Source organism: Argentina silus (assembly GCF_951799395.1).
Source record: "Argentina silus genome assembly, chromosome: 3".
Taxonomy (NCBI): Eukaryota; Metazoa; Chordata; class Actinopteri; order Argentiniformes; family Argentinidae; genus Argentina; species Argentina silus.
Genome location: NC_139657.1, coordinates 832,645 through 844,659, shown reverse-complemented (window position 1 = coordinate 844,659; position 12,015 = coordinate 832,645). Strand labels below are relative to the sequence as shown.

The 12,015-nt window shown below is 47.8% G+C and overlaps 1 protein-coding gene across 1 annotated transcript; it reads left to right on the top strand.

Moving 5' to 3' along the window:
* Nucleotides 1-294: 294 nt before the first annotated feature.
* On the top strand, nt 295-9,223 carry cbln1 (cerebellin 1 precursor; the record flags this gene model as incomplete). Its single annotated transcript, XM_083667094.1, has 3 exons — nt 295-613; nt 1,471-1,590; nt 9,026-9,223. Exons 1-3 carry the CDS (start codon nt 362-364, stop codon nt 9,221-9,223), a joined length of 570 nt encoding a protein of 189 aa, XP_083523220.1. The 5' UTR covers nt 295-361.
* Nucleotides 9,224-12,015: the final 2,792 nt, after the last annotated feature.

Sequence of the window (12,015 nt, the reverse complement as noted above, 5' to 3'; positions counted from 1 at the left end):
AGAGGAAGAAGAAGAAGAGGAAGAAGAAGAAGAACAAGAAGAAAAGGGGGGAACAAATAAGTTAAACACGGGAAACGACAGGGAAATGGGACTCTTCACGATTTAAACAAAGAAAAACGGGATAACGGCACACAATTTTGACCCCCCCCCTCCCCCCAAAAAACGAGTAAAAAAAAAGAGAAATACGCAAGGAGAGAGATTTTATTTAGGAAAGACAGGAGAAATTTTGAATAGACTGAATTCTCTCAGAGAAAGTAGTAGTCTACAATACAACATTCTCCCTCCGCGAAAAGAGAAACGCTCCACCTTTCCTTTTCTTCGTGCGGGAAACACCGGCGCGGTGCAGAGTGAAGTTGCCGTGATGTTGCCGTTCCTCCTGGGCGCCGTGTGCCTCGCGACTCTAGTGAACGCTCAAAACGACACGGAACCGATCGTCCTCGAGGGGAAATGTCTGGTCGTTTGCGACTCCAACCCGACTTCCGACCCCACCGGGACGGCGCTCGGGATCTCCGTGCGCTCCGGGAGCGCCAAGGTGGCGTTCTCCGCCGTGAGGAACACCAACCACGAGCCTTCGGAGATGAGTAATCGGACGATGGTCATCTACTTTGACAAGGTAACGTCCGTTGAGGTGGTTTTAACGGTGTATTTAACGGTGTATTCCACGGTGTATTTAACGGTGTATTTAACGGTCTTGTCCGTTAGAGACGGGGACGGTGTTCAGCGTGCTTTACCGTATGTAGAGGGGGTCTCTCGCGGAAGGGAGAGAGCCGTTTCGTTACCGGGGAATGAGAAACGTACACTTGCTGTGTCGACTCCCCTCGAGATGAGATTTATAGCTAAAGACAGTTGGAAGTTGTCGGCTTTTGAATATTTAAGTTTCTTTTTGAGGGAATTAAATTGAATAGTCTTGACATCTCTCCAAATAATTTAATACCAGGTCGCCAGGGCGACGTCCTACCTCACACTATTCCCGAATCGCGAAAGGTTAATCTCCCCTGAATGGCTTTCCAATTAAATGAAATAGTTCTGCTTGGCAGGGTTTTGGTCTCATTAAATGAGGAGTTTGAGAGTGACATAGACTGTAGATGAAATCATGGATTCAATCCATTTCCAAGTTCGCGGCTATGAACTCGAGGAAAAAAAGAAAATGAAAAAAGCAGAGATTGGCAGAATGTGTCATTTGAACATTGAATTGACTGGCTTTGCTGTTGCCCCTAGTAATTAATGTTGCATGGTGTGGTTTTCATATTAGTGCACAGACGTTATAAAGCATTGACGATGTGACAATGAAGATGTGGCTTTGATGTCAGTGCCTCTTCTCCCCAATCACTCTCTGTCTCTCTGTCTCTCTGTCTCTCTGTCTCTCTGTCCCTCTGTCTCTCTATCTCTCTCTCTCTCCCTCTGTCTCTCTCTCTCTCTATCCCTCTGTCTCTCTCTCTATATCCCTCTATCTCTCTGTCTCTCCCCCAGATACTCGTAAACGTTGGGAAGAATTTCGACGAGGAGAGGAGCAATTTCATCGCCCCGCGCAAAGGGATTTACAGTTTTAATTTCCACGTGGTCAAAGTGTATAATCGCCAAACCATCCAGGTCAGTGCGCTGTGTCAACGCGAAGTTTATTAGACTAATTCATGTGTGTGTGTGTGTGTGTGTGTGTGTGTGTGTGTGTGTGTGTGCTCACGTGCGTGTGTATGCGTGTGTGTGCGTGCGTGTGTGTGTGTGTGTGTGTGTGTGCTCACGTGCGTGTGTATGCGTGTGTGTGCGTGCGTGTGCGTGTGTATGCGCGCTTGTGTGTGTGTGTGCTCGCGTGCGTGCGTGTGTGTGTGTGTGTGTGTGTGTGTGTGTGTGTGTGTGTGTGTGTGTGTGTGCGTGTGGTCGCTGAGCGCCTGAAGGGAGGGAGCGGGGGAGGGAAGAGATGGTTAACACCCGCTGGCAGAGCGATTCCACTAGAAATAATTTGTAGATTTGTGAGATGTCATTCCCCAGAGAAGAGGGGGGGAGTTTGTAGATGAAAGTCACCCGCTGAATCATAATTAATCGATAAGAGAGCGATGCCAGACTGCGCTGCCGCGGGAACGACTCCAGGACCTCGGTTAAAACCGCAGAGATTCTGCCGCTCCGCCGCTGCGCGTCGCCGCATCACCGCATCGGCGAACAGGTGAAAATACCCAAACAGGATAGACACAATGACTGAGCCGATCGTTTATAATACACTGGTAGCTGTAGGCCTACACACACACACACACACACACACACACACACACACACACACACACACACACACACACACACACACACACACACACACACACACACACACACACACTCACCGTACATCCCGCCCACCCGTCTCTCCCAAGCTGCTCAACAAACGAAATAATCCTTTGATGCGTTAAATGAGTGAATACTCTTGATCAGATGTAACACTCTTTAAATAACATTTAACACGGACAATGTGTCTTTTAAAACCACCCCGTCTTAATTAGAGTGTGTCTTTCACTAATTAAAACGCTGTATAATTACCCTGTGAAATCTCCCGGGACTTCGGTATTACATTTGCTCATCATCTCATATTGAAGGCTGAATTAATTAGCTCCCAACAAACCGTGCGAGCCAAACGAAATGAACACGGAAAGGCCAGTCAAACCGTATCCACCCGCGTGTCACTGACCTCAACTCGATCACAAACAAAGGAACTAATTATCTGAACACCGAACGGAAGCCTCTCGGTAACAACAAGCCGACCGCTAAAAACGCCCAATGTTGTTAATGGCAAAGTATGAAAACAAACACTAAACGAAACACAGAAATAACAGTATATATTATATACCCCAATACAGAAATAACAGTATATATTATATACAACAATACAGAAATAACATGTACAATGCAGGAAAACATGTATTTTAGTGCATGTGGCCTTTAAGACGACCATGAGATTAGTCTCTGTCCAGGTGTAACATGGTGAGGAGACACAGGCCAGGTGAGGAGACGCAGGCCAGGTGAGGAGACGCAGGCCAGGTGAGGAGACGCAGGCCAGGTGAGGAGACGCAGGCCAGGTGATTGACCTGAGGAGACGCAGGCCAGGTGATTGTACCATGGTGAGGAGACGCAGGCCAGGTGAGGAGACGCAGGCCAGGTGATTGTACCATGGTGAGGAGACGCAGGCCAGGTGATTGACCTGAGGAGACGCAGGCCATGTGAGGAGACGCAGGCGCTCTGACGGTGATGAGAGGCTAATGCAGCTTCATCATCCAGGTACTTCTGCTCTGTTCCAACTCCCACTGTTACATTGCCTCTCAACTGGCTGCCGGAGGGAGGGAGGGAGGGAGGGAGGGAGGGAGAGAGAGAGAGAGAGAGAGAGAGAGAGAGAGAGAGAGAGAGAGAGAGAGAGAGAGAGAGAGAGAGAGAGAGAGGAGACAGTGCACATATGTGTATGGATTGGTTGATACTAGGATGGAAATGGAAAGAGGGATGGAATGGACGAGTGGAAGAGACAGATGACTCCTTTTCTGTGTGTACGTACATGTGTGTGTCTGTGTGTGTGTATGTATGTGTGTGTACGTATGTGTGTCTGTGTGTGTACATACGTGTGTGTGTCTGTGTGTGTACGTATGTGTGTGTGTCTGTGTGTGTGTATGTATGTGTGTGTACGTATGTGTGTGTGTCTGTGTGTGTACGTACGTGTGTGTGTCTGTGTGTGTACGTATGTGTGTGTGTCTGTGTGTGTGTATGTATGTGTGTGTACGTATGTGTGTCTGTGTGTGTACGTATGTGTGTCTGTGTGTGTACGTACGTGTGTGTGTCTGTGTGTGTACGTATGTGTGTGTGTCTGTGTGTGTACGTATGTGTGTGTGTGTCTGTGTGTATGTACGTATGTGTGTGTGTCTGTGTGTGTGTATGTATGTGTGTGTGTGTGTCTGTGTGTGTGTATGTACGTGTGTGTGTCTGTGTGTGTGTATGTACGTGTGTGTACGTATGTGTGTGTGTCTGTGTGTGTACGTACGTGTGTGTGTCTGTGTGTGTACGTATGTGTGTGTGTCTGTGTGTGTGTACGTATGTGTGTCTGTGAGTGCGTATGTGTACATGTGCGAATGTGTGTGTGCATGTGTACGTGTACTTGCGTGTACAGTACATGTCTGTGCTTGTGTGTGTGTGTATGTGTACATGTGCGTGTGTGTGTGTGTGTATGTGGTCCTCTGTGGCTCAGTTGGTAGAGCATGGCGCTAACAACGCTTAGGTTCTGGGTTCGGTTCCCGCTGGGACCATTTATACTGAAACATGTGAACTCACTGCAATGTAAGTCTCTTTGGATAAAAGTGTCAGCTAAATGGCATATATTATTAATATTGTGTTTGTGTGTGTGTGAATGTGTACATTTGTACGTGCGTGTACAGTATGTGTGTGTGTGTGTGTATGTATGTGTACGTGTGTGTGTGCATGTGTGTATGAATGTGTGTGCGCGTGCGTGCGTGTGCACATGTGTGTGTGTGCGTGTGCACGTGTGCGTGTGTGTGTCCGTGTGTGTACGCGTGCACGTGCACGTGTGCGTGTGTGTGTGTGTGTGTGTGTGTGTTAATGCAGAGAGTATACATGCAAGTGTATTAACAGCGGGCAGGTGGTAGTCGTAGTGATACGTCTGGTATCATCATTATTCCCGGGTGAAGGAGCCTCGTCTGAAGACAACAACAACCACAACCACAACCACAACCACAACCACAACCACAACCACAACCACAACCACAACCACAACAACATTTCACGTTCTTCAAACCTCCTCCTGTCTTCCTGGACAGAATAAACGTCTTGTACCGATGCTGCAATCATAACAGCAAAGAGGAGGAGGAGGAGAGGAGGAGGAGGAGGAGGAGGAGGACATCGCCAGACATTGCCACCCTGAGACACACGTCCATAAATAGCTCCTCCTCACCACCGCCTCCTATCTGGGAGGATCTGGAGGAGACCAGGGAAATGAGAACGCAATTCGTCCGACATAAATCCATTCCTTATCTTCTGTTCATTCCATTTGGTTTGAGCTAGCATGGCATGAGCTGTGTGTGTTCAGAGTCGTGTGTTCAGAGCCGTGTGTTCAGAGCCGTGTGTGTTCAGAGTCGTGCGTGTTCAGAGTCGTGTGTTCAGAGCCATGCGTGTTCAGAGCCGTGCGTGTTCAGAGCCGTGCGTGTTCAGAGCCGTGTGTGTTCAGAGCCGTGTGTTCAGAGTCGTGTGTGTTTTTCAGAGTCGTGCGTGTTCAGAGCCGTGCGTGTTCAGAGCCGTGCGTGTTCAGAGCCGTGTGTTCAGAGTCGTGTGTGTTCAGAGTCGTGTGTTTCAGCCGTGTGTTTCAGCCGTGGTGATGCAGCACACAGTGTTCCAACGAGCCTCTCAAGGACAAACACCAGAGAGCTCGTCCTCCTCTCTCAGAGCCTGGCGTTTGTTTGCTAGGCTAACACCTGGATCGCTAGGCGTTTACACGAGAGAACACACACACTTGACAACACACCCAGCAAATCAGCTCAGTAATTACACAATTACTGGGCTTAATATGAGCCACTTAGAACAAATCAAATCAAAGTGGGTTTATCTGTGTGGCAGAAGATACACCTGTAAACGGCACAGGGAAACGCTTATTACGACCAACGCAGTGGAATAAAGAGAATAATAACAAAACACAATAAGGAAGTACAATAGTAAACAAGAAGTACAATAGTAAACAAGAAGTAAAATAGTAAACAAGAAGTAAAATAGTAAACAAGAAGTACAATAGTAAACAAGAAGTACAATAGTAAACAAGAAGTACAATAGTAAACAAGAAGTAAAATAGTAAACAAGAAGTACAATAGTAAACAAGAAGTAAAATAGTAAACAAGAAGTACAATAGTAAACAAGAAGTACAATAGTAAACAAGAAGTAAAATAGTAAACAAGAAGTACAATAGTAAACAAGAAGTACAATAGTAAACAAGAAGTAAAATTCTAAATAAGGAAGTAAAATACTGAATAAGGAAACCTTGGATATATGGTGGAACACATACAGATACATATTATGAATCATAGGCAAGGAATGTTCAAACAGATACAGTGCCCTGCGTAAGTAATGAGACAGTGAAGCTTTTCTCTGATTTCGGCTCTACATTCCAAACGTTTGGTTTTGAAATCAAACGATTACCATGAGGATAAATAACAGATTCTCAGCTTTTATTTGAGGGTATTTGTGTACATACTGGTTTCACCATTTAGAAATGATAACACTTTTTAGACATAGTGGCCCTGTTTCAGGGCACCAAATATCTCCAAATTAAGCACTCATGTCTAAGATTTGGTTGCCCATCCTTTGCATGCAATAACTGCCTGATGTCCCTTTGACCCTTTGACCCCAGCAGATGCTTGGTATCTTCTCTGGCGATGGTCTGCCAGGCTTGTACTGCAGCCATCTTCAGTTGTTTGTTTTGAGGTCTTTTTGCCTAAAATGTTAGCATCAGGAAATGAAATGAATGTTCAATTGGATTTAAATTTAAAGATTGACTTGGTCAGTCAAGAACTTTCCGCTTTTTGGCACCGGAAAAACTCCCTAGTTGCTATGGCAGTATGTTGGGGTTATTGTTACTTACTGTATGATGAAGCGCCATCCAATGTTTCTGTACACTTCAGAATACATCCTGTCAGCAGTTACATCCACAGTTCAGACAAGTTAGCCTGTCCTAGTGGCAGCTATACATGCCCTTGGCCAGATCCTTTTTTCTCCAAATGTTCAGATGAAATGGAACAACAGGAATACTCCCAAAAGTGCACACCCTCGCCATCTTGCACTCTCAACCCAGGTCTGTGACTCAACCCAGCATTGTGACTGCCTATGGCCCCTGGTCTGAGCATTGATTACTTTATCTTATGATGACAGATGGATAGAAGATTCACTTACTTAAACAAATGTATTTGTTGTAAGTCGCTTTGGATAAAGGCGTCTGCTAAATGCCATAAATGTAAATGTAAATGTCTGTCCCCTATGCAGGGGAAAGCTGGAGGTAGATATCGAAGGACAGGGTTAGGGTTAGGGTTAGGGTTAGGGTTAGGGCAGGGTTAGGGTTAGGGCAGGGTTAGGGTTAGGGTTAGGGCAGGGTTAGGGTTAGGGTTAGGGCAGGGTTAGGGTTAGGGTTAGGGCAGGGTTATGGTTAGGGCAGGGTTAGGGTTAGGGTTAGGGCAGGGTTAGGGTTAGGGCAGGGTTAGGGTTAGGGTTAGGGCAGGGTTAGGGTTAGGGCAGGGTTAGGGTTAGGGTTAGGGTTAGGTGGAGGTAGATATCAGAGGACAGGCTCATTGTAATGCATGGAATGGAAGGAAACCCGCGTGTTTGATCCCATTCCTCATCATCGTAGAGAGACCGTCTCAGGCCAGAGAACCTGTCAACGCTGCAAACTCTTCAAAACGGGTTCCTGTAAAACATGACAATCTAACAGAGCGTCTCTTAGGCCAAAGGTCTCACCATCGCCTCTCCTCTCGCCCAGATGCAGAGTTTGACCTTTTATCTGTGTGTGTGTGTGTGTGTGTGTGTGTGTGTGTGTGTGTGTGTGTGTGTGTGTGTGTGTGTGTGGGTGGGTGTGGGGGGAGGGGGGGTGTGGGAAGATATAATGACAGAGCAATTTTGTGCAGTATTGTACATGAGTCCACATCATTTGCATTGACAGCCCCCCCCCCCCCCCCCCCCCCGCCTGGGCAGGAAGTGGTCGTGTGTCATGAGAGGATGTCGTTATTTTCATTAGAGGCTAAGTGCTGCCTTAAACTGTGGGCGGAGATCCACTCACCAACTTCAGATCTAAAACCACTTCTCTCTTTCTCTTTCTCCATCTCTCCCTCCTTCCTTCTTTCTCTCTCCCTCTCTCTTGCTCTCCCTCCCTCCCTCCCTCCCTCCCTCCCTTCCTCCCTCTCTCTGTCTCGGGACTTAATTGGGTGCTTATGCATTAATGAATGCAGATCAATGGAGCAGTGACACTCTGCAGAGCCCATTACCACGTCTCCCCATCCCCGTGGTGTAATTGCAGCCGCAGAGAGTGATTGAACACTGGTCTTTGAGGGGAGGGGGGGTGAGGGGAGGTGAGGGGGGGGGGTGGAGTTGTCTGGGGCGCCATTTAAAGAGTATAGCCTGTCTGGAACTTGTATGGTTCAGTTCCAAATGGTCTCCTTGATGCCCCAGAAGGCCTATATATATACACACACAACACACACACACACACACACACACACACACACACACACACACACACACATACACACACACACACACACACACACACACACACACACACACACACACACACACCACCACTGCTCTCTCTGCTGGGCTGGAGTTATTTCATGCACACTGAACACTGTCCGAGACTGACTCACCTAAATGACATCTCTCTCTCTCTCTCTCTCTCTCTCTCTCTCTCTCTCTCTCTCTCTCTCTCTCTTTCTCTATCCCGCCCCTCTCTCTCTATTTTGTCTGTCTCTCTCTCTCTCTACCTCCCCTTCCCTCTCCCCCCCCCCTCTCCCCTATCTCAAGTACCACTAACATCAGTGCAGAATCCATCTGTTAAGCGTTCAGAGCTTTGAGTGCTTCCATAACCTCTTCTGTTTCATGTAGTCTATCTATCTGTCTGTCTGTCTGTCTGTCTGTCTGTCTGTCTGTCTGTCTGTCTGTCTGTCTGCTGGGCCTTCCACCACCACCAGTACCACCAGTACCACCAGTACCACCAGTACCACCAGTACCACCAGTACCAGTGTACGTGCGTGTGTACATGTGGGTGTCTGTGTAAGGACAGAATGTGTGTGTGTGTGTGTGTGTGTGTGTGTGCCTGAGTGTGTGTGTCTGCCTGCCTGTGTGTTTAGAATCCATGTCTAACCCCCCCCCCCTCCTCCTCCCCCCCCAGATGAGCCTCATGCACAATGGCTGGCCGGTGATCTCGGTCGTGTCTGTGTGTGTGTGTGTGTGTGTATATGCGTACATGTGTGTGTAGGATCCATCTCTAACCTCTCCCCCCCACCCCGCCCCCCTCCAGGTGAGCCTCATGCACAATGGCTGGCCGGTGATCTCGGCCTTCGCCGGCGACCAGGACGTGACCCGGGAGGCGGCCAGCAACGGTGTCCTCATCGCCATGGAGAAGGGCGACCGCGCCTACCTCAAGCTGGAGCGAGGGAACCTGATGGGCGGGTGGAAGTACTCCACGTTCTCCGGCTTCCTGGTCTTCCCCATGTAGGGGCCCTCGGACGGGGAGACTATACCTGCCTCTTACCCCGGAGGACCGGGAGACTGTGGAGAGAGAGAGAGAGAGAGAGAGAGAGAGAGAGAGAGAGAGAGAGAGAGAGAGAGAGGAGAGAGAGAGAGAGAGAGAGGGAGTGGGGGAGGAGAGGTGGGTTAGTTGGTTGGTTGGTTGGTTGGTTAGCTAGCTGGTTAGCTCTCTCGGACACACCCCCTCCTGCGTACCCCTGCTCCTGTCTGAACATAGCTCTGGACAGCCTTTTTTATCCTCCGAAATGAAATACTACTATGAAATATTACTACTACTACTATTGTTTAAACGTTTAAAGAGAGTACTCAAAAAAGAAAAAAAGAACTAGAGCTGAGTTCACCTCCTTCTTCCGACCCCTCCCCTCCCTCCCTCCCTCCCTCCCTCCCTCCGTCCCCCCCTCCCTCCCTCCCTCCCTCCCTCCCTCCTCCATCCATCCCCTCATCTCATCTCATTGTCTTCGATTAGGTATCGTCATTCGAGTGCAACGCCGCTTTGTCTGAACTGTCTTATAAATAGTGGAACGATTCTTGCTTTTGAATGGTTTTTCCTCAGAAATCTCTGATCTCTGATTTTCCTCGTGCTGAAGGGTCGTCACATCAGAAAATCAATCTGCCGCCCGTTGCTTTGAGTGGCATCACCACCGACTTTACCAGCTGTTAAAACTCAATGAAAACCGTTGGCTTTTCTAGTAACTGGCCTCCTTTAGAGGTTCTGTTCCTTCAGAGGTTCTGTTCCTTTAGAGGTTCTGTTCCTTCAGAGGTTCTGTTCCTTTAGAGGTTCTGTTCCTTCAGAGGTTCTGTTCCTTCAGAGGTTCTGTTCCTTTAGAGGTTCTGTTCCTTCAGAGGTTCTGTTCCTTTAGAGGTTCTGTTCCTTTAGAGGTTCTGTTCCTTCAGAGGTTCTGTTCCTTCAGAGGTTCTGTTCCTTTAGAGGTTCTGTTCCTTCAGAGGTTCTGTTCCTTCAGAGGTTCTGTTCCTTTAGAGGTTCTGTTCCTTTAGAGGTTCTGTTCTGTAAAGGCAGAAGTTGGATGAGCGCCGTTTAGCTTTGTCAGAAATGTGACTGGCTTAACCAGCTGGCTAGCTGACCGATACATCGTCCACATTTCGTCCAAACGTAATGAATACTAAATAATAATAAATACTGCCCACTCAACTCCTGTGTGTCATACAGTCATGTAATTAAGACATTTGCCGGAAAGAAACTTGAAAATCGCATATATAGAGTTGTTGTTTCGTTGAATAGTCCATGACCGGTTTGAGGCTGAAACGTTCGTCTGTCCCATTGTAACCATGGTAACGTTTTGGACAGCGTATGTTTTAGCTAGGCTACATTTTATCCTTCCCATAACCGCTGTGAGTTACCAGACAGATCAGAGAGGACGGAGTTGTGAGATGATGACCTCACCCTGCATCTTCTCTGAGGAATGTCTCTGTAGGACCCTGCAGTATCAGGGAGATGCAGCGGCCATCTTCTACGCTCAGGTCTGCTCGACCCTGACCCTGACCCTGACCCTGACCCTGACCCTGACCCTGACCCTGACCCATCCATGTCCACGGTCTGTGTCCAGTCATGGTTCTGTTCCCTATCTCAGTGTTTAGTCTGTTCCCTACGCCAGTGTTTAGTCAGCCCCACATGCATTTCCTGCATCACACATCCATCATGAGTCTCACCTCACGTCCAGACAGACCACTGTGTCTTCAGTCATCCCCTGTTCAAATCTCCTCATCCCCTGTTCAAATCTCCTCATCCCCTGTTCAAATCTCCTCATCCCCTGTTCAAATCTCCTCCCCTGTTCAAACCTCCTCCGCTGTTCAAACCTCCTCCCATCCTCTCCCCTCTTACCCCTCCCCTCACCCCTCCCCTCCCCTCCCCCTCTCCCTCTCCCTCTCCCCCTCCTCTCCTCCTCTCCTGCTATCCGTCTCTCTGCTGCTGTTCTTTTTGTCCTCCCTCCTCCCTCCGCAGGGCCGCTCCTGTCCCCAGGCGACTGGAGGAGGATCGCTGACAACTCTAAAGACTCTTTTTGCCGCTCCGCTCCAAACGAATGACAGCTCGTAACGGCCCGGCCAAGCCTTCGCCTCATAAGCGCCTCATAAGGCCTCGTAGACCATTCATAAGGCCTCGTAGACCATTCATAAGGCCTTGTAGACCATTCATAAGGCCTTGTAGACATTCATAAGGCCTCGTAAGACCATTCATAAGGCCTCGTAGACCATTCATAAGGCCTTGTAGACCATTCATAAGGCCTTGTAGACCATTCATAAGGCCTCGTAGACCATTCATAAGGCCTCGTAGACCATTCATAAGGCCTCGTAGACCATTCATAAGGCCTCGTAGACCATTCACACGCTGTGTGTGTAATAGACAGCGTAATTCATCACTGGGGAGCGGGTGACCACGTGATCACGCCATACGTCCTCATCGACATCCAGCGCTTTGGCGAATGTCGTACAAGCCTCTTCTCTGTCGTTCGTAGAGCGCGGGGTTTGTTTGTAATCGATCGGTGAGGCGTCTACGCACGCCTTTATAAGGGGCTTACGAAGCTTCGTTAAGCCTTACGAGTTGTGATTCGTTTTCAAGCGGTGACACTCTTGCTGTATACTGGATACGTATAAATATATATATATATATATATATATACATACATACATATATAATATATAATATATATATAAAATATGTATATATATGTATATGTATATATATATATATATATATATATATATATATAATATAAAATCTGAAAGTTTCTATATGATATACTT